Source organism: Arachis hypogaea, chromosome 5 (genome assembly GCF_003086295.3).
Source record: "Arachis hypogaea cultivar Tifrunner chromosome 5, arahy.Tifrunner.gnm2.J5K5, whole genome shotgun sequence".
NCBI classification, from domain to species: Eukaryota; Viridiplantae; Streptophyta; class Magnoliopsida; order Fabales; family Fabaceae; genus Arachis; species Arachis hypogaea.
Window position 1 is genome coordinate 25,763,010 of NC_092040.1, and position 22,956 is coordinate 25,785,965.

At 33.4% G+C, this 22,956-nt stretch overlaps 2 protein-coding genes, 2 long non-coding RNA genes and 1 other non-coding gene across 7 annotated transcripts; 2 read left to right on the forward strand and 3 right to left on the reverse strand.

Annotated features, from left to right (window-relative positions):
- Window positions 1-212: 212 nt before the first annotated feature.
- Window positions 213-320, forward strand: LOC112804832 (small nucleolar RNA R71). The gene has a single exon (XR_003203452.1). It is a non-coding gene; the product is annotated as a small nucleolar RNA R71 (small nucleolar RNA).
- A 7,931-nt stretch (window positions 321-8,251) lies between these two features.
- Window positions 8,252-9,883, reverse strand: LOC112801002 (uncharacterized). Its single transcript, XR_003201674.2, has 2 exons — window positions 9,705-9,883; window positions 8,252-8,456 (listed from the first exon to the last, which is right to left on the reverse strand). It is a non-coding gene; the product is annotated as an uncharacterized lncRNA (long non-coding RNA).
- Window positions 9,650-13,161, forward strand: LOC112801001 (DNA-directed RNA polymerases II, IV and V subunit 12). Of its 2 annotated transcripts, XM_072236921.1 has the most exons (5): window positions 10,151-10,515; window positions 10,642-10,706; window positions 10,812-11,858; window positions 12,003-12,095; window positions 13,007-13,161. In XM_072236921.1, exons 3-5 carry the CDS (start codon window positions 11,819-11,821, stop codon window positions 13,027-13,029), a joined length of 156 nt encoding a protein of 51 aa, XP_072093022.1. In that variant the 5' UTR covers window positions 10,151-10,515; window positions 10,642-10,706; window positions 10,812-11,818; the 3' UTR covers window positions 13,030-13,161. The 2 variants fall into 2 exon arrangements, with proteins under 2 accessions (XP_025699271.1, XP_072093022.1); XM_025843486.2 differs by lacking the exon at window positions 10,642-10,706 and having other exon boundaries at window positions 9,650-10,515; window positions 11,744-11,858.
- A 4,281-nt stretch (window positions 13,162-17,442) lies between these two features.
- On the reverse strand, window positions 17,443-18,243 carry LOC112799624 (uncharacterized). The gene is made up of 2 exons (XR_003201136.3): window positions 18,041-18,243; window positions 17,443-17,795 (listed from the first exon to the last, which is right to left on the reverse strand). It is a non-coding gene; the product is annotated as an uncharacterized lncRNA (long non-coding RNA).
- An 818-nt stretch (window positions 18,244-19,061) lies between these two features.
- On the reverse strand, window positions 19,062-21,345 carry LOC112801003 (uncharacterized). 2 transcript variants are annotated; one of them, XR_003201675.3, is made up of 4 exons: window positions 21,189-21,324; window positions 19,741-19,848; window positions 19,503-19,562; window positions 19,062-19,406 (listed from the first exon to the last, which is right to left on the reverse strand). XR_003201675.3 is itself a non-coding variant. In XM_025843487.3 (4 exons), the coding sequence occupies exons 1-4, from the start codon at window positions 20,905-20,907 to the stop codon at window positions 19,241-19,243; spliced, it is 426 nt and encodes a 141-aa protein (XP_025699272.1). In that variant the 5' UTR covers window positions 20,908-21,345; the 3' UTR covers window positions 19,062-19,240. The 2 variants fall into 2 exon arrangements, 1 of the variants encoding a protein (XP_025699272.1); XM_025843487.3 differs by having other exon boundaries at window positions 19,498-19,562; window positions 20,821-21,345.
- Window positions 21,346-22,956: the final 1,611 nt, after the last annotated feature.

Sequence of the window (22,956 nt, forward strand, 5' to 3'; positions counted from 1 at the left end):
TCAAGAACTCCTTTCTTCTGATTTGTCCCATTGTTCACAGGATTTCTTTCAGAAGTGTACATGAATTGGTTATTTGCAACCATTTCAATGAGCTCTTGAGCTTCAGTAGGCGTCTTCTTCAGATGAAGAGAGCCTCCAGCAGAGCTATCCAAAGACATTTTGGATAGTTCAGAGAGACCATCATAGAAAATACCTATGATGCTCCATTCAGAAAGCATATCAGAAGGACACTTTCTGATTAATTGTTTGTATCTTTCCCAAGCTTCATAGAGGGATTCTCCTTCCTTCTGTCTGAAGGTTTGGACTTCCACTCTAAGCTTACTCAATTTTTGAGGTGGAAAGAACTTTGCCAAGAAGGCATTGACTAGCTTTTCCCAAAAGTCCAGGCTTTCTTTAGGTTGTGAGTCCAACCATGTCCTAGCTCTGTCTCTTACAGCAAAAGGGAATAGCATAAGTCTGTAGACCTCAGGGTCAACCCCATTAGTCTTGACAGTGTCACAGATTTGCAAGAATTCAGCTAAAAACTGATGAGGATCTTCCAATGGAAGTCCATGGAACTTGCAATTCTGTTGCATTAGAGAAACTAATTGAGGCTTAAGCTCAAAGTTGTTTGCTCCAATGGCAGGGATAGAGATGCTTCTCCCATAGAAGTCGGGAGTAGGTGCAGTAAAGTCACCCAGCACCTTCCTTGCATTGTTGGCATTGTTGTTGTTTTCGGCTGCCATGAGTTCTTCTTCCTTGAAGAATTCGGTTAGGTCCTCTACAGAGAGTTGTGCTTTAGCTTCTCTTAGCTTTCGCTTCAAGGTCCTTTCAGGTTCAGGGTCAGCCTCAATAAGAATGCTTTTATCTTTGCTCCTGCTCATAAGAAAGAGAAGAGAACAAGAAAATATGGAATCCTCTATGTCACAGTATAGAGATTCCTTGAGGTGTCAGAGGAAAAGAAAAATGAAAGGAAGAAGTAGAAAATTCGAACTTATCAAAGAAGATGGAGTTCGAATTTTGCATTAAGGAATAGTGTTAGTCCATAAATAGAAGGATGTGAGAAGAAGAGAAGCAATTTTCGAAAATTAAGTAAAAGATTTTGAAAACATTTTGAAAAAAAAACATTACTTGATTTTCGAAAATAAAAGTGGGAAAGAAGTAAAGTGATTTTTGAAAAAGATTTTGAAATTAGAAATTAAAAAGATTTGATTGAAAATTATTTTGAAAAAGATGTGGTTAAGAAGATATGATTGGTTTTAAAAAGATGTGATTTTGAAAATTAATGACTTGGCTATCAAGAAAAGATATGATTCAAACATTAAACCTTTCTCAACAGAAAAGGCAACATACTTGAATTGTTGAATCAAATCATTAATTGATAGCAAGTATTTTTGAAAATGGAGAGAAATTGATTTTGAAAACATATGATTGAAAAGATATGATTTGAAAAAGATTTGATTTTGAAAAACTTTGAAAACCTGAAAAAAAATTGCATTGAAAAACAGAATCTTCCCCCTTGTGCCATCCTGGCGTTAAACGCCCAGAATGGTGCACATTCTGGCGTTTAACGCCCAAAACACTACCTTTTTGGGCGTTAAACGCCCAACCAGGTATCCTGGCTGGCGTTTAAACACCAGTCTGTCCTTCTTCACTGGGCGTTTTGAACGCCCAGCTTTTTCTGTATAATTCCTCTGCAGTATGTTCTGAATCTTCAATTCTCTGTATTATTGACTTGAGAAGACACAAATTAAAAATATTTTTGGATTTTTAATAATGAGAAATAATAACAATGCATGCAAGACACCAAACTTAGCAGTTTGTATACTACTGACACTAATGAAAATGCATATGAGACACGTGAACACTCAAGTCAAGAGAATTCAAAGATCAGAGTAAGAAATCATCAAGAACAACTTGAAGATCCTTAAGACACATGAATGAATGCATGCAATTGACACCAAACTTAAAATGAGACATTAGACTCAAACAAGAAATATTTTTGGATTTTATGATTTTGTAAATTTTTTTGTGCTTTTTTCGAAAATAAAGTGGAAAAAAAAGTATCAAAATTCTTAATGAGAATTCCAGGAATCATGCAATGTTTAGTCTAAGACTTCGGTCCAGGAATTAGACATGGCTTCACAGCCAGCCAAACTTTCAAAGAAAGCTTCGGTCCAAAACACTAGACATGGCCAAAGGCCAGCCAAGCCTTAGCAGATCACTGCTCCAAAAGCAAGATTGATAGAAATCAACAAGCTCTTGTGATGATAAGTTGAAACCTCGGTCCAATGAAATTAGACATGGCTTCACAGCCAGCCAGATTTCAACAAATCATCATGAAACTCTAGAATTCATCTTCAAGAATTTCGAAAAAAAAAATACCTAATCTAAGCAACAAGATGAACCGTCAGTTGTCCAAACTCAACAATCCACGGCAACGGCACCAAAAACTTGGTGCTGTTGCCAGATCAGAAATTTGGCACTGATGTTACCGGACCAAAAGCTTGCCGAAAACTCGAACAATCCCCGGCAACGGCGCCAAAAACTTGGTGCGCGAAATTGTGATCAATTCTTTTTCACAACTCAAATAATCCCTAGTAATGGCCCCAAAAACTTGGTGCTCAATACCATGGCATAAACACAACTTCGCACAACTAACCAGCAAGTGTACTGGGTCGTCCAAGTAATAAACCTTACGCGAGTAAGGGTCGATCCCACAGAGATTGTTGGTATGAAGCAAGCTATGGTCACCTTGTAAATCTTAGTCAGGCAAACTCAAATGGGTATGGTGATAAACGCATAAAACATAAAGATAAAGATAGAGATACTTATGTAATTCATTGGTAGGAACTTCAGATAAGCGTATGAAGATGCCTTCCCTTCCGTCTCTCTGCTTTCCTACTGTCTTCATCCAATCCTTCTTACTCCTTTCCATGGCAAGCTTAAGCAAGGGTTTCACCGTTGTCAGTGGCTACCTCCCATCCTCTCAGTGGAAATGTTCAACGCACCCTGTCACGGCACGGCTATCCATCTGTCGGTTCTCGATCAGGCCGGAATAGAATCCAGTGATTCTTTTGCGTCTGTCACTAACGCCCCGCCCTCAGGAGTTTGAAGCACGTCACAGTCATTCAATCATTGAATCCTACTCAGAATACCACAGACAAGGTTAGACCTTCCGGATTCTCTTGAATGCCGCCATCAGTTCTAGCCTATACCACGAAGACTCTGATCTCATGGAATGGCTGGCTCGTTTGTCAGGCGAGCACTCGGTTGTCAGGCGATCAACCATGCATCGTGTATCAGGAATCCAAGAGATATTCACTCAATCGAAGGTAGAACGGAGGTGGTTGTCAGTCACACGTTCATAGGTGAGAATGATGATGAGTGTCACGGATCATCACATTCATCAAGTTGAAGAACAAGTGATATCTTAGAACAAGAACAAGCGGAATTGAATAGAAGAACAATAGTAATTGCATTAATACTCGAGGTACAGCAGAGCTCCACACCTTAATCTATGGTGTGTAGAAACTCCACCGTTGAAAATATATAAGAACAAGAGTGATCATTGGCTTCGGTCCCAGAGAGGGAACCAGAAGAACCCAGATGAAAATACAATAGTATAGTGTCCTACTTATAGAAAACTAGTAGCCTAGGGTGTACAGAGATGAGTAAATGACATAAAAATCCACTTCCGGGCCCACTTGGTGTGTGCTTGGGCTGAGCATTGAAGCATTTTCGTGTAGAGACTCCTCTTGGAGTTAAACGCCAGCTTTTATGCCAGTTTGGGTGTTTAACTCCCATTTTGGTGCCAGTTCCGGCATTTAACGCTGGAATTCCTGAGGGTGACTTTGAACGCCAGTTTGGGCCATCAAATCTTAGAAAAAGTATGGACTATCATATATTGCTGGAAAGCCCAGGATGTCTACTTTCCAATGCCATTGAGAGCGCGCCAATTGGGCTTCTGTAGCTCTAGAAAATCCACTTCGAGTGCAGGGAGGTCAGAATCCAACAGCATCTGCAGTCCTTTTTGGTCTCTGAATCAGATTTTTGCTCAGGTCCCTCAATTTCAGCCCGAAAATACCTGAAATCACAGAAAAACACACAAACTCATAGTAAAGTCCAGAAAAGTGAATTTTAACTAAAAAACTAATAAAAATATACTAAAAACTAACTAGATCATACTAAAAACATACTAAAAACAATGCCAAAAAGCGTACAAATTATCCGCTCATCAGTCCAACATGAGAAAGTATTTCTAGCATGATCTTCTCATCCCTCTTCCAAGGCTCAGAGGAGATCCAATTATGGAGAGTTTCTTTTCCAAGACAACTAACCAATTGGTTGAAGAACGAAAGCTTTCTAGTAAAATCAAGAGAAAAGAAAGAAAAAGAAGAATGAAAACTATAATCGATCCATCAAATCACAACAGAGCTCCTTAACCCAATGAAAAGAGTTAGTTGTTCATTGCTCTACCAAAATAGAAAAAGAAAGAAAGTGCAGAAAAATAAAGATGAAGATTAAAATTGAAATTGAAACTTCAAAGTTCATAAATTAAAAGTACAAACTAAAATTTAACTACTACTAAGAAAAGGAAAAAAGAGAAAAGGAAGAAGAGTGTAGGAGGGGAGAGGTCCGAAGACCCACTCTCCTTGGAGTGTGCCAATTCACAGAAGTTCGAATTGGTCTTCACTCTCTCCCCCTTCCTTTAATTTTCCATCGATGAATTGGATGTAAAAACTAAGGCCTTTATATAGGCTCTCCTAAATTACAAAATGAAATGAAATTAAAAGCAAATTACAATTAAATAAAAATTTCTATTCTAGATGCTTCTTGTGGCCTTGATTGGTTGACACTTATGGGCTTGCTTCCTTGAGGTTGGGAGGTCCTTGAAAGTGAAGTGAATCAAGTTGAGGTCTAGGTGCTAATGTTAGTGCTACCGTTAGCCACACTAATGCTACAAGTGTGGCGTTAGTGCTGAAGTTAGTGTGGCTAACGTCACACTTGCTACCTAGTTGGTGTTTTTGGGGCTTAAAAGATGCCTATTGTTTGTGCTTCAATTTCATGCCCACTATCAAGTATTATATATCGTTGGAAAGCTTTGAATGTCAGCTTTCTAACGCAACTAGAATCCCCTCAATTGGACCTTTGTAACTCAAGTTATCCTCCTTTGAAGAGGACATAGTCGCTGGCATAATTGCTGGTGTTATTGCAAAGTTAGCCACAATAACGTTAGCGTTCAGGGGATTAATATTGCCAAGTTCTGAAGTTCAAACTTAGTGTCCACCAGATCCCATACTATTAAATATTGTTAGAAAGTCCCAGATATCTAATTTCCAACGCCTTTGAAAGCGCATCATTTGGAGCTCTACAGCTAGAGTTACACTTCTTGGAAGGTAAAGAGATCAGCTGGCCTTACTACAGGTTGATACCATGTTCATCTTTGCACTTTTGGGACAGATTTTCTCTCTCAAATTTAGTGTCCACCATGTAGTGCCATATATTCTTGGAAAGCTCTGGAATCCTACTTTCCAATGCCACTGGAATCACTTCATTTGGAGCTTTATGGCTCAAGTTATTCTTGTTTGAAGAAGGCACGGTCAGGCTGCCGGGTGAGATTTTGCCCACCTTAGTGTCCACGTTAGTGTAACTAATGTGGCCCTTAACGTAGGCTCTTAGTCATTCGCTAGCATTATTGGCACTCACTTTTTCCAATAACGCTGCTCCTTGTCCCTCTTTCCCACGTTAATGATCCACGTTAGTGTAACTAACGTGGCCCTTAACGTAGGCATGCCAAAGCTCGAGAGCATTAGTGACACTCACCTTTGTCACTAACGCTACAAAACCCCCCTCTTTCACGTTAATGGTCCATGTTAGTGGTGTTAACGTGGCCATTAACGTGGGTCTTCCTTTGCTTTGCTAAAGTTAGTGGCGTTAACGTTGCCACTAACTTTCCATGCTCTCCTTCTTCAAAGTTAATGACATTAACGTTCCCACTAACGTTCCAAACTTTCCTTCATTCCACGTTAATGGCTACGTTAGTGGCACGTACTAACGTAGCCACTAACGTGGCTTTTCTCTGCTTCTTGTTACTTGAAATCAATCAAACAAAGTGCATCAAAGTCTTGCTCTTAATCATGAGATCATGCATCATCCATTTTATCATTCAATTCATGCATAATTCTTATGAAATCATTCAAAATTCACAATGTTTGCTTGAATCATGGTATAATTGCATTTTCAACCAAATACTTGCTTATTTCCTAAGAAAATGCATGAAACCAACCTAAAGCATACAAAAAATGGCTAGTAAAACTAGCTAAGATGCCCTGGCATCATAATAGGAGATGCATATCTTGAAGGACCATCAAAAAGTCTATCGACAAAGATGCGAGTAGCAACTTCAGTACGATGGACAAGATCCCAGAAAAGTTGGTCTTGTCTGTTGGAACAAATAATGAAAATTGGGAGGCATGGAAGCTCAGCATTCAGCTTACCAATTCCACAACAAGTAGTTTTTATTTCTGTAAATTCTGAAAATGGCACATATGAACTTTTAAAAATGACACATTGGGATCAAATCTAAACATTCTTTTTTATTTTTGGAACATTATTATTCTTTAATGGGTACTAGAATAAAAATTCACAAATTCATAAAGGACAGCAAATTTGTAGAGTTTTACATTTTCCCACCAAAATTTGTTCAAAATTGTTTTAGTATCTTGTTTTAAATGCGTTACAAGTTGAAGCATATTTTAAGAAAAAAGCTTAAGATTATATATAATATTTGTTTATATTCAGGGTAAGTTTTGTTCACTTACACAGCTGAAACCAGGTGATGTTATACAGTGCAGAGAGTGCGGTTACCGTATCCTTTACAAGAAGCACACTCGTCGCAGTAAGCCCTCTCTTTTAGAATTTGAATTTCATAATCCCTGTTTTTCAATTTTCCTTTCTTGTTTTTTTCATAATTTTAGTTTATGTAATGTTTTGTTCATGGACGCCTAATTTTTCAATGCGTGAAAACGTGCACTTTGTTTGGATGGTTTATTTTAAATAATGAAAATAATCGTAACCCTAATTTTTGTTGTGGATAAAATTGGGAACACCTTACCCATATGAGTAATTCCTTAACTCATTCGGGTCATATGTCCTTATAGTTAAATTCTCTAAAGTTTTAAATTGTAGTTGCATGTTTAGGCTCCAAACTAGTCAACAGAATTGACCTTTGATTTTTGACATAGGGTTTGAGTCTCTGCCTCCTTAGAAGTTAGTACAATAACAAGTACTCGTATTTAGAAGTAATAACATGGCTTATTTTTGTTTTTATTTGGAGATTCAAGTTTTCATCCGAGCATTCGGTAATCTTGCTTGATTCCTAACAACTATGCACTAGTCGAATTTTATGCTTTTTTTAAAGAAAATTATGAAGGAGGGTCTAGGAATTTAATTAACCCAATCATGTCAACAATGATTTGTTCCTCTTCATCATTTTGGGTAGTTGCTCATCTGATAAGTTATATCTAAGATAGTTTGGTGAAAGCACTGAACCCTAAACAACCTAATCGTTGCTCTAAGGCTCCTTTTTTAAATATAACCCAATAAGAACAACAAAATCCAATATGAAATAAAATAGGTCAATCAAAAACATCATATGTTAGTGTTGTATGCTGACCATCTTCGTTGTGCCTAGGTCACGGAAAAATGGAAAATTATTAATGGATGGGATTCTTCTGAGAATGACAAGCTTGCATTTAATGCACTACTTTAAGACATACCTACAGTTTATCTACACCGTTTATTTACATCTTTCTTTCTTTGGTTTTTATGCAATTGTCTAGTATGAAGCACATTGACGAAAACTGCTATAGCGTTGACAAGTATTTTCCAATGCAACCGTTATAGACTTGTAATAAAATTGTGATGTCAAGGTGTTGTTCTGTTTTGGCGAAGTCTTGTGAAATTTAACCATCAATGATCCTTCGAGTCTTGAACTATTAAAATGATTCTTACTTTTTGAAACAAATTAATCACCTACTACTATATGGCATAATAAGAAAAAGTACAAAAAAATAAGATAACAAATCAACATAACCCAAATTTATAAAGACTATATATATATATATATATATATATATATATATATATATATATATATATATATATATATATACTGTGTTTTCTCTTTACTCTATTATTGTTGCCCCTTCTTTTTTATTTTCTTTTAGTCGGCCTTTTTTAACTATTTGAGCTACTTTACAATCACAAGTTAAAGAAAAAAGACATATTTTATTATTGAGGATAAATTAAGATATAAAATGAAAAAAAAAAAGAAATTCAAGCAGGTACAAGCTGTCTCATGGTAATAGGAGATGTATATCTTGAAGGTCCATCAAAAAGTCTATCGATATTCGATAATGATGCGAGTAACAACTTCGATGGGATGGACATGATCCCAAAAAAGTTGGTCTTGTCTGTTGGAACAAATAATGGAAATTAGGAGAAATGAAAGCTCAACATTCAGCTTATCAATTTTACAACGAATAATTTTTATTTTTGTAAATCCTGAAAATGGCACATATGAACTTTTAAAAATGAGACATGGGGATCAAATCTAAATATTTTTTTATTTTTTGAACATTATTTTTTTTAATGGGTACCAAAATTAAAATTCACAAATTCATAAAAGGACAACAAACTTGTAGAGTTTTACATTTTTTTCCCACCAAAATTCGTACAAAATTGCTTCAGTATTTTTTTTTTTAAATGCGTTACAGATTGAAGTGTATTTTAAGAAGAAAGCTTAAAATTATATATATAATATTTGTTTATATTCAGCGTAAGTTTTGTTAACTTACACAGTTGAATAATTTTTTATGCACGATAAATTTTATTTGTGGAGCAGTTAAATTCTGACATCTTACTATATAAATCAATCTCTCTTTTAGGCCTTCATATCATAAATCAAATGAGCCTTTAATATATTTGGTTCACCAAAAGTGTTTAAGCTATGAAAAACCCAAACTAAACATTAGTCAATATTCTATAATCTTTCAATTAAAGGCGCATAAGTCAAATAAATTAGTAAATTATAGGAATATTGTACTAATAGTAAGTAACATTTTATTATATTTGTAGCTAAATTTTCCTTCTTCTTAACTTCAGACTTATAAGAAAAATTCAAATATACCCTATTCTCAAAAAAAAGGAATGTACATTTTTTCAAGGCAAGCTAAGAGGCTAATTTTTTTTGTTATGGAAGTAGAAGTGGTGATATACCTTAACATTGTAATTTTTGGTGTTTTTCAAAACTGTGGAAGTACAGAACTTAAAAAAAAAATTTTTTTTTACCACAAATCGGACGGTCCGATTTGTGCACCTCCCACAAATCGGACCGTCCGATTTCTGCACCTCCCACAAATCGGACGGTCCGATTTATGCACCTCTACAAATCAGACCGTCCAATTTCTGCACCTCTAATAAATCGGACGGTCTGATTTGTGCTTCTCTGATTAAACGATCCCACATTTGAGTATAACACCCCAACAATCCACATTTTAAAAAAACACCACTACCATTCCAATATTAAAAATAAAAAATTCAAGCTAAGACACAAACTTTCATATTCTAACCCAATCATGTAGTAAATAATATTTAAAAAAATAACAAATAAAAGAATTTCCTTTTTTATTAAAAAAGGGAAGAAGACAAGAAGTGCTGACCAATTTTGGGGCTTGAAGAGAGAACTTGGTGAGTCGGACATAGCCTCTGTTACTATGTTAATATTCCGAATCGCAGCCATGACCTTCAAGACAGCAAAGGGTTTGATCGAAATATCGAATTCTCTTTTTCTTTTCCTTTATTCCTAAGTCAGGCTAGATTCTATTGGTTCGGTTTATGAAGAAAGAAATGAGGCCCTAATACTGTGTTTGTTTGAAAGGAAATACTGAAACAAGAGTAAAAAGATAAGAAATTGCAATTTGTAAGGACGATGATGATTTTCCTTTTGTTTGTTTGTAGAAAGATTTTGCAATGTCTGTGTTTGTAGAACCGATGAACCGGCCGGAAATTGCCGGTCGAACCGAACCAGGACCTGGTCGGTTTTGACCTTCCAACCTTAAACGTCACCGTTTTGGGTATTAGATAAAGGGAACGAGCCTCACCCTCTCTGTCTCTCACGCATTTGCTTCCCCCTCTCAAAGAAAACCCTAGCCTCGGTCACTCTCCTCTTCAAGCTGTGTCACCGCCACCGTCCTACCGCCGCCGTCGAATCTGATCCAGCCGTCGTCCCTACTGCTTCACTCGACCATGCCTCCCAGTCTCTCACTCGACCAGAAGCCAGAACTCTGAAGTGTGAATCACTCCCCCTTCTCCAACCCTAGCCTCTCTTCTCTTCGAGCCAGTGCCGCCGCCCGTCCGTTAAGCCAGTGCCGCCGTCCGTCCGTTGAGCCATTGCCCCCAAGTCTCCAACCCCTGCTCTCTTCTTCCGCCGTCGTCTGGTCAATCAACGTTCTGTCGGCATCGTCTTCGAAGGTCAGTGGCAATAATCGCTTGTTCTTTTTTTTTTGTGTTGTGATTTTAATTTACCGAGATTATTGATTATTTGGATCAGATTTATTTATTTATGGGATTAATTTTAATATATTGTTCGCATGGAAGTTAGTTGGAATTGGATTGGAACCAATGATTTGCAGTTTGTATCAAGATTCAAGCGTTGTTAACTGGTATTGACCTAAGTTTTAACAATTAATTAATTTCAGAACACAGAACATGTTATAAAACTTGGAGGGTTTTTTCCTTTCTTTTTATGTATTTATTTATTTTTCCAGCCTGAGGAAGCTAAAGTGGAATCCTAAAGATGACAAGAGCAGTTGAAGTGCTATTTCATTTTGTCAAATGATTTTGTGGTTCACTTTTGATTAGATTAAATGATGGCTTGGATGGACTAGTTTAGTTCTAAAATGTAAACTACAGATAGGAATTGTCAGATTAAGTATAAATACAACCGCTCCTTATGGTTCTTAGTTGACAAATACTCTCCAATCTTGATTGTATTCTTATCTATAATCTGTAGCTTTTATTTTGTTGAAATTGAAAGCTTATATTGTGGTGTATCTGAGATATTTTTCGTATAAGTTTGACAGCAACAGGTGTAAAAGAAAATGACAATTGTGCTTGCACAAGTATGAAAATTTTCATGTAACTGAAACCAAAGCATTGCAATTGCATTAATGAATACAAGCATTTTTCTATCTTTACATTGATTAAATGTATTATATATTCAGGTGTTGGATTTAGTAGAAATTGAACTACTACTTTCTCCCACGAGATTCGAAAACATAATCATTCTTCCTCATGTCTCTCGGGAGTAAAATTTGTATGCTCCAACAATGGTCCAAGCCTTACTAACTTACGATGATTGATGACAAATTTTTATGCTGGCATTTTATGTTTAGATATATTTTTTATTTAACTTTTAAATTTGTACTTTTTTTTTTAGATTTTAAGACTTTCGTTGAAGACATTTCATGAAATGTTTTAAATTTAGAAGATATTTAAAAGTTTATATTAGATTATAATGATATTTTAGAATGTTTATTTATAATTTATTTATTCTTTTATTAAAAATGGTTTTTTCTGTTGAATTATGGTTAAACTGGTTGAACCAATATATTAATGAACCAATAATTATAGTGGTTCAATGAGCAGTTCGGTTTTCAGAACCTTGGCTAAAACGTATCTCTTTGACCTATTTTTATAGTGTGTTGCTGGCTGCACCAAAACCTGAAACTTAAAATCTTTGAGTCTCTCGATCACTCAGAAACCCGCGCCATCGATGGATCCTCAAGCGGAGCCAGTTAGCTACATCTGCGGAGGTTTCTCTTTCTCCTCTCATCTCATCTCTCATATTTGTTTTTTCGATAATTCTTCTGCCTATGAGTGGTTTTGAATTCTAGGGTTCTGAAAAACAATCTGTTCTTTTGAAGTTTTCTTTTTTTATTTGTTTCTTCGTTGTGCAGATTGTGGTATGGAGAATACGCTGAAACCAGGTGATGTTATACAGTGCAGAGAATGCGGTTACCGTATCCTTTACAAGAAGCGCACTCGTCGCAGTAAGCCCTCTCTTCTACAATTTGAATTTCATAATCCCTGTTTCTCAATTTTCCTATCTTGTTTTCTCATAATTTTTAGTTTATGTAATGTGTTGTTCATGGACATCTAATTTTTCAATGCATGAAACGTGCACTTTGTTTGGATGGTTTATTTTGAATTATAGAGGTAATCGTAACCCTAATTTTGGTTACGGGTAAAATTGGGAACACCATACCCGAATGAAACTCAGAAAATAAATATATTCTTACAGTTAAATTCTCTTAGGTTTTAAAATGTAGTTGCATGTCTAGGCTCCAAACTAGTCAACAGAATTGACCTTTGATTTTTGACATAGGGTTTGAGTCTCTACCTCCTTAGAAGTTAGTACAATAACAAGTACTCGTATTTAGAAGTAGTAACATGACTTATTTTTGTGTTTATTTGGAGATTCAAGTTTTCATCTGAGCATTCGGTAATCTTGCCTGATACCTAACAACTATGTATTGTTCGAATTTGATGCTTTTTTTTAAAGAAAATTATGGAGGGTCTAGGAGTTTAATTAACCAATCATGTCAACAATTATTTGTTCTTCTTCATCATTTTGAGTAGTTACTCATCTGATAAGTTATATTTGGTGGAAGCACTGAACCCTAAACAACTTAACCGTTGCTCCAAGGCTCCTTTTTCAGATATAACCCAATAAGAACAACAAAACCCAATGTGAAATGAAATAGGTCAATCAAAAACATCATATGTTAGTGTTGAATGCTGACCATCTTCGCTGTGCCTAGGTCACGGAAAAATGGAAAATTATTAATGGCTGTGATTCTTCTGAGAATGACATGCTTGCATTTGATGCACTACTTTAAGACATACATGCAGTTTATCTACATTTTTCATTTACATCTTTCTTTCTTTGGTTTTTATGCAGTTGTCCAGTATGAGGCACGTTGACAAAAACTGCTGTGGCGTTGGCAAGTATTTTCCAATGCAACCGTTATAGACTTGTAATGAAATTGTGATGTGAATGTGCTGTTCTGTTTACAGATTTATTGAAGTCTTATGAAACTGAAACTTAACTATCAATGATCCTTCGAGTCTTGAACTATTCAAATAATTCGTACTTTTTAAAACAAATGGATCACCTACTACTATATGGCAGGTTAAGAAAAAGTACAAAAAAAAGGATAAAAAATCAACATAACCCAAATTTATAAAAGACTAAACATACACATTATAAACTATGTTTCCTCTTTAGTCTTTACTCTATCATTATAAACTATGTTTCCTCTTTAGTCTTTACTCTATCATTGTTTCAACTTTCAATCTCCCACTCCCTCTCTTCCTTTTCCTTTTGGTCAGCCTTTTTTAACTTTTTAAGCTACGTGATATTCACACGTTAAAAAAAGCATATTGTATAATTGTGAGGACAAATTAAGATATAAAATACAAAAAGAAAAAAGAAATTCAAGCAAATTCAAGCTGTCTTATGATAATAGGTGATGCATATCTTGAAGGTACATCAAAAGGTTTGTAGACAAAGATGTGAGTAGCTGTTTCGGTAGGATGGACAGGATCCCAAAAAAGATGGTTTTGTTAGTTGGAACAAATAATAGAATTTGGGAGACATGGAAGTTTAGCATTCAGCTTACCAATTTCACAACATGCAGTTTTTATTTCTGTAAATCTCGAAAATGGCACATATGAACTCTCTTAAAAATAAAACTTAGGGATAATATCTAAATACTTTTAAAATTTTGGAACATTATTTTTCTTTAATGGGTATTAGAATCAAAATTCACAAATTCATACAGGACAACTTGTAGAGTTTTACATTTTTTTTTATCAAAATTCATTCAAGATTGCTTTAGTATCTTTTAGAAATTAAAGTGTCTTTTAAGAAGAAAGCTTAAAATTATATATATATAATATTTATTTATATTCAGTGTAGGTTTTGTTGATTTACACAATTGAATAATTTCTTATGCACGATAAATTTTATCTATTGAGCTGTTAAATTCTGACATTTTACTATATAAATCAATTTAAGAAAATTTACAAAATTTAGAATTGATTTTATATGTCAGGATTTAAATAAATACACATTAAATCCGCGGAAATGATTAGGAGCCGATATAAGTACCAATTGCGGTTACTGTTGTTTTGTGTTGTTTAGTTCTCTTGTTTTGTTACTAACTTTTTTATTTTTTTAAAAGGAAAAGATTGAAATTATATAAATCAAGTTTTGTAGGTATTTTCCTAGTGTCCTAATCCTAACTTCCAATATATATGCTACTTATACTAAAAAGAATTATATGCAATGAGGGTTTTTTTTTTTTTTATAAATTTAATATTAATAATTAAAAAATAAATTATAAAAAATAAAATATTTTAAGTTATTTAATATATATATAAAATATAAAATAAATAAATTTAAATTAAAAATTTAAAAAAAGAATTTTGCTGTTATTATGTGTAACAAAATCAAAATAAAAATTTATTAATATTATTTACAAATTAGTTATTTATATATTAAATTTATTTATTTTCTTAATCCTATTTAATTTAAAATAAATTTAAAAATTTATATTCATATTTAAAACATTCTTTTTTTTATACATAATTCTAATAGATAAAAAATTATTTCTTTAATCTTATATTGAACATATTTAATTATCTTTAATTTTATTATTATTTTAAAATTATTAATTTTTATTTTGATTATATCATCTTATCAAATTATACACTATTATTTTCCATTATTATTTTTTTACATGTATAACTATTATTGTCTTGCCGTCACTGTTATATTGCCTTGTTTTATTTTTCTATTTTATTTTCTTCTTCTATTAACTCCGACCGCAATCAATTACCACCATATCATATTACCATTATCACAGCTCTCATTTTTGTTTATTACTTTGATCTGTACATATCCATTGTGTTAACTTTTGAGTTGTTAAAGATTTATTAAAAGAATTATTTTTTGTTTGATTTTTTTTTGTGACTAAAGAATTATTTTTTTGTTTGATTTAGATATCTAGATGTATAATTATTATAAAGATACTTATTTTTCATACTTATTTGTTAGGTCATATTTTATCATTTAAAAAAAATTAAGATATCAAGCATCCAAAATTTTGTATAGAATAATTAAATAAAAAATAAAAAAATTATTAGTTATTTAATTTCTTTAATATATAGAATAATTGAATTTAAATTAATTTAGGTATAATACTAAAATCATTATGTTGTTACTATGTGTAACAATGAAGATAAAAATTTATAAATATTTTATAAATTTATTTATTTCTCAATTATATTTAATTTGAAGTAGATATAAAAATTTATATTTAAATTACTCTTTTTCTCGCATAATTTTAATAACTAAAAAAATTTTATTTATTATAATTTTATATTCGACATTTTAAATTATCTTTAGTCTTATTATTCTTTTAGAATTTTTAATTTTTGTTTTAATTATTATTATTTTTTATCATTATCTATCTACATATGCCTCACCACCACTCTTATATTAGCTTGTTCTCTCTTTCTTCCTCTGTTTTTATTCTCTTTATATCTTCTCTTCAATCGCAACTAGTTACCAACATATATTAGTTCATAATTATAACACTCATAAGTGAATATTACTCTAAAAATAAAAGTTCAAAAAAAAATCTTGTAACTTTTATGTGAATCATCTACACTCTTATAAATTTAACGAAGGAGTAAATTTAACTTTTTTCTTTACTATGAATTTTTTTTATTATCTAATACATTCAAAGTGACATATTTTTATTTATGATAAAGATAAAAATTAAAGTTGAATGATATTAGTACTTTTTGATTTAATAAAACTAAAATAAAGTACAAAAATAAAGATAAAAACTAAAAAAAATAGATGACTCTAGAAAAGGATAATGTTAAATTTTATGTCATTATGTACGAGAATAGTAATTTATTTTATTATATTTATTTTTGTACAAAATAACAAAAAAGTTAAATTTTATGTCCGTTTTTTATTACTTATGTTACTTATCTATAGTTATTTAAATTATACTCTATAATCGTTGAGTCATGTTTTCTTCCGACAAAAAATAGTTATGAAATCAATTTTTATTTTCTATAGGAGTACATCCATTATATGATGATTTTTATAATTAATGTAAAATTTAAAAAATTAAATAAATATATATTTATTTTGATTACACTCAAGAGTGAATTATATATATTCTTATAGTTAAGAAATAGACTTAACTTATTCTATAATAAATATTTTTTTAATCATCAAATTTATAAAAAAGATTCCATCTTTTTATTTATCCTAAAAGTTAAACATTAAAACTAATGTTAATATTTTTTTTATTAACAGAACCAAAATAAAACATAAAAATAAAGCTTGAATAAAAATAAAAATACAAAGTTTTGAATTCCAAAATATAAAATAGTTATAAGATAAAAAATTACTTAAATATAATTTTTATATGGTACTCTATGGATAAACTCATATGAATAAATGTTATACGTAAAATAAATCTTGATATATTAGTACAAAAATTATTCTGTGTAATTTTTTTAAAAGAATATTGTCCTATTATACTATTTTACTCTTATTCTTTTAAAAGTATATTCATAATAAAAAAATCTACCTAAATAATTTACATCAAATAGAAAACTTTTGATAAAGTTGCTGTGAAAAATGTGTGAAAGTTTTTTTATTCAACATAACTAACGGAGATACGGGAGAAATTTTTTTAATAATAAACTTCTCTAGGGTAATATTGGAACTTAAATTTAAACGCCAATTGACATTATATATTGTGTAGGTACTTAGAGTATATTAGAAGAGTATGATAAAAAAATTATTCTGCGTAAATTTATTTTTTAAAAAATTGTCCCTTTTAAACTATTTTATTTTTATTCTTTAAAAATATATCCAAATAAAAAAAATTTACAGCAATAATTTATATCCAATACAAAAATCTTAATTAGATTACTGTGAAAAAATGGATAAAAAATTTTGTATTTAACGTAACTGATAAAAGAATTTTTTAATAATAAATTTTTCTTTAGGAGCAATATTGAAACTTAAATTTAAACACCAATTATCCTTACATTAGGTTTTATGTTATATCTAAGTAAAGTGAGAAGGGTGCAAGAGAAGATGAATAAGAAAAGAAAAAATTTTTTCTATTGCAAGAGAGGAAAGAGATAATTATAGAAGTTTCGGAAGGTGAATTAATGAGATAAGAGAGAACGTGAATACATGTGATAAGAGAGAAGAGAAGGTAGTGGAAGTTTTTTTAACGTGGAATAACTGAGATATAGTGGATAGATTATTAGGGAGGGCAAAATTGGAAAAGAATGTTGGACACCAAAATCATGTATTGGTATTATATATTGTTATAGATATAAAAGGTTGTCACCATCGACGTTTATCTACGCAGACATTTCTAACCAAATATTAAACCAGTGAGAGAGGGCATTAGTTTTGATCCATGGTAACTGTCAAGTGTCCAACGTGGCAGATGATGTTAACAATGTCATATAAACCTTCTCTCTCTTCATTCCTTATTCGAAAGAACTCTTTCTTCTTCTCATTTTCTTCACCCAAATTAAACCCTAAGCCCCAATTTGTGAAGGCAGAAGGATAGAAGATTAAAGAGGGACCATAGATAATTTTGAAGAGAAAATGTCAAAGTGCTAAATGACGAACTCACCTGCATCATATGCGAGTTTCAGTGTCAATAGAAATTCAATTGTGAAGAGAAAGAATGAGAATAAGGTCGACAGGAGGTGTTTTATGCCATTAATTACAAACTAAAAGTAGACAAAAAAATATACAGCAATGAAGATCAGGAACAATAACAATGCAAATCCTAACCCTGATTACATGCATAGATGAAGAGTATGTAGAAAATCACTCAAACGAACTACATAATCAAGTGAGAATGAAATTTCAGACCTTATCTTACATAATCACAAGTGTTGTCTCCTCCATCAGTGGCTCTTGCTCCCCTGCGATTGTTCTCCCTTCTCACAAGTGGCCTCTGACGACTGCATAAACCCGACTTGCAAAACGACGAATGACGGTTCAAAACGACAACTCCGTTGGATTGATTGGAATGGAAATCGCTATTGTTGGGAAGCTCTCTCTTCTTTTTGCACGTAACCACTCTTTCCATAACTCTTATGTTTTAAAGCTTTCTCTTCTTAGGTTAAATATGTAAATTCCACTTATAATTATTTAATTTTTAAATTAAAACAAAGTATTGACTTGTTGGATCATTACCTACCACGTTGGACGGTTGATAACCACCTAGAATCATAACTAACACGGACAATGCTTCAATTTTTCATGGTCAAAAATGACTATTTGCTCATAATATAAAATTCTAATTGAATTGAGATAAGGGAAATACTCACATGATGACATCTTTATATGAAGATGACATTGTGAACCCTTAGATGGTTAATCAAATATATAGTAAAACATATCAACTCATCGTCCACAATGCTATTTTCATGTGAAGATGTCATCATGGGAGTATCCACCTTAAGATAAAGTATTAGAACGACAAATTTTACTTTTAATTTTAAATTTACTATTTATAACATATGATCTTACAAATGTTTATGTGTCATCTTGTAAGATTTAAAATAAAAAACTAGAACTAACATGGAAGATATTCTAATGAGCAAATAATATTTGTTCTTATTTTTCTTTTATGGCAGTACAGAAAATACATTACTTATCATGAATTCTTTTTGGATTTGAAAATTCATTAAACTCTCCACCTTCATCTTTGTGTAATGATTATTGGTTTAATTGGTTTTTTTACTGGTTTAATTGGTTTTTTTTTTGACATAGATTATAACAACAATTTTACGGAAATAGTCATGCAGAATAAGAAACATGAACGCTATAGGGATTTTGGCATGGTTCAGATGACTCTAGCAAATAATTGTAATGGAAGAAAAGAAAAGGGTCAAGAAAAACACTCTTTTATTTCTTTCATCCTTTGATAATTAGTGAATACTTCCCTGAAACACTATTCTTCAACTCACAAAATTCAGTTTTTCAATTTCAACAGAGGAAGCTATCCAACGACATGCACAAGTTTCATGATGTCAACTGACACAATTTCAAACCAATTTTGGCCAATCAAAAAGCGGATGCCTGCATCATTTTTTTACGTGGATCCCGGCTTAGCCCATATTTCTTCCATGTTTTGATGTAATTTGTCATGAGGGTAAACTTGTTACTTCCCAGGTGATAGAAATAATCCCACGAATAGCTTCTGATTTTGTGCCAGTCATCAAAATTAATCCTGAACAATCCAATTCAGCAACTATGCATCACATTTCAGTTTGAGGGATTTAGATATTGAAATTTAGATCTAATATCTAAGTTTGATGTACCTTACCCCATAGTTCATTACCGGTTCTGCATACATGATTCCTACGTGCCGTCTCCCTAATATTACCTAGTTCGAGGGATCAATTGAAATGTAGTCGTATCAAAACAACAGAAAAAGAAGTAACAAGGAAGATTAATAAGACAAGAGATCTCATTGATTCAATTATCAAAGTGTACTAAAACTCAGGATATAGTTTCCAAATGGAGCAGTTGAAAAAGCATTTTAAGTTGCAGAAAGCAAGTACCGTTTCACCTCCAATTGATCTGATTTTTCCATCAACTACACGACTGATTATTCTTAGAAACTCAGCCGACAACTTGAATACACGACCATCGGCAAATTCCACCTCCACCTGAGAACAGTCCAGGAATCATGGATAAGGTAGGGAAAATAAGCATAATTTCTCCAAGAGAAAGATGTTTCAAGATGCAAGAACAATATGATAAGTAAGGATACAACAGAAGCAAAGCCTTTAACCACTACGTGTCGTGTGTAGAGTGTAACAACAGCTAACATTAGGAGAGTTTAGTGTAATTAACACAAAATACAAAACAATAATGCTTTCCTTCTTTTTTACAGCTTCCAATCGTGTAATGATGACACAACATAAAACACCATTTGAAACGCAAATAATACAATACTAAACCCAGTTATACCCTAGTTAAATACACAACATTCTTTCTTTTGTTTCTCTACTTTTCTCTATATACAAGAAGAATATCATTTAGTATTTACAGTATGTACATCTCTAATCTCTCAACATGTCTGTGAAAGAAACACATTAAAAAAATTCATGACCTTTACACCAAATAGAGGCCAAACAACTCATCCTATTCCATGGTGAATTATACTCCAGCCAAATACTTTAGATATGGTGTATAGTGCACTATGGCAAAAAGATTTGTTTCTCTCTTTTAGGCATTCATATATTGAATCAAATGAATCTTTAATATATTTGGGTCACCAAAAGTGTTCAAGCCATGAAAAACCCAAACAAAACAACAGTCAATATTCCATAGTCTCTCTCCTTCAGAATTCAATTAAAGGTGCATAAGTCAAATAAATTATTAAATTACAGGAATATTTTACTAATATTAAGTAACATTTTCTTATATTTGTAGCTAAATTTTCCTTCTAAACTTTGACTTATAAAAAAATTCAAATATACTCTATTCTTGGAAAAAAGGAATGTACATTTTTTCAAGGCAAGCTAAGAAACAAGCTTTCATATTATAACCCAATCATGCAGTAAACAATATTAAAAAAATAACAAATAAAAATTGAAAATTTTCCTTTTTTATTTAAAATGGGAAGAAGTGATAACCAATTTTGGGGCTTGAAGAGAGAATTTGGTGATTTGGGGCATAGCCTCTGCCACTGTGTTGATACTCCGAATCGCAGCCATGACCATCAAGGAAGTAAAGGTTTGATCGAATTCTCTTTTTCTTTTCCTTTATCCCTAAGTCAGGCTAGATTCTAATGGCTTGGTATTATGAAGAAAGAAATGAGGCACTGATACTGTTTGTTTTAAAGGAAATACTGAAACAAGAGTAAAGGAAAAGAAATTGGAATTTGGAAGGAAGATGATGATTTTCCTTTGTTTGTTTGTAGAAAGATTTTGCAATATCTGTGCTCATCAATGTTCCAAAATAACTTAATACAGACCAAACCAACAGATTCAAAACTACTCACTATATCAACATCGCCATTGTGTCGAAAGATGATTCTTCAGTCCAATAAATATTGGAATCGACAATCTAGGATTCTAGTTCAAGAACCTTGCCTCTGAAAGAAACCAAACAATGCTACAGTAAAGAGAGAAGCTGAGAAAGTTAGAAGGATAAGAGATGCAAATATCTGAATCAAGGTTTGGAAAACTAGTCTCGACCAAGGTTCTGAAAATCGGACCGATTGTCAAACCGCTATAGTCACTGGTTTACTGATTTAATGGTTAAACCGGTTCAACCATAATCCAACCAAAAAACCCATTTTATATTAAAATAATAACTAAATTATAAATAAACACTCTAAGTTCATGAAGGAAATACTGAAAAACAAGAGGGATTGGAGGGAAGTAGAGACAATAGCTCTTACTAAGGAGTGCAATGCAGTCCTTCAGAGGAACCTTCCTCAGAAACTGTAGAGATCCTAACACACTTCTCAGAGACACAGAAGTAAATCCTAGAGAAGAGTGCCTAACCCTCATTGTCACCAAGGAGGCCGAACCTCAGGAGCATGCTACTAAGGGACTTAAGGCAATCAAGGACCAAGAGGATCCTAAGAAAGCCATTGAGCACGACCCTACAGAGGAGAAGGAGTCTCCAGTTGATTCTTCTCTGGGCGTGTAAGAGGAGCCTGTGATTGCCACAGAGCTCGCCCTTGCAGAGGTGAAAGAGCCTCAAAAGCTGCCTTTCCTAGGCGTGCAGAAAGAACAGACAGATGTGCAGTTGACTCATTGCCCAGCAGCCCTTAAGGAGCTGTAAGTCAATATCTCTGTTGCATAGGTATTGGAAAAAGGGACCCCCTATACGACCTGTCCAAAAGAAATTATTTTTGAAAAGAAGGACCTAAGGGGAGATGAAATAGAGGTACTTACTGAGAAGTACAATATCCTAATTCAGAATGAGCTGCCTAGGAAGATGCCAAATTCATGGAACTTTCAGATCCTATGGACTACTAGAAAGATCATTTTTGACAAAGCCCTGTATGATCTTGGCTTAAGTTTAAATTTGATTCCTTCCATTGAGGCAAAGGCTGAATTTGGAGAAGCTGGAAAGGCATTGAACGCCGGTGAGGAAGCCTTCATTGGGCGTTCTACGCCCATCCTGGCAGCAGAGCTGGCATTGAACGCCAGCTAGGGAGCACAGGCTGGGTGTTCAACACCTAAATATCCAGGGACTCTGGCGCTGAACGCCAGTGAAGAACCCCTCACTGGACGTTCAACGCCCAAACAGGCAAGCAGCCTGGCGCTGAATGCCAGTGAGGAACCCCTCGTTGGGCGTTCAACGCCCAACCAGGCAGGGAAGCTGGCATTGAACGCCGGCCAGGATACCCCTGCTGGGCATTCAACGCCCAAAAGGATGGAGGAACTGGCGTTTAACGCAAGTAAGGGTGCACAACAAGGGCGTTCAAGGCCCAATAAGCTAACAGAGCTGGCGTCAAATGCCAGTAAAAGCACACCCGCTGAGTGTTCAAAACCCACTTAAGAAACCCATATTCCAGAACCAAAGGAAGCCAAGGCTCTTATAAAGACCATAGAGGTTCCTTTGCATGCACTTCTGTAGTGCATGAGTTCTGATGACTACTCATCCTCTGATGGGGATGAAGACGCTAGGGAAGAGAAAGTTGCTCGGTACCTAGGAGCTCCTATGAAGCTGAGTGCCAAGTCATTTGGTACAAAGTCTCTGGAGGAAGAACCTCCATTATTTTCCAAAGAACTCCATGCTTTGGTTCGGCAAAA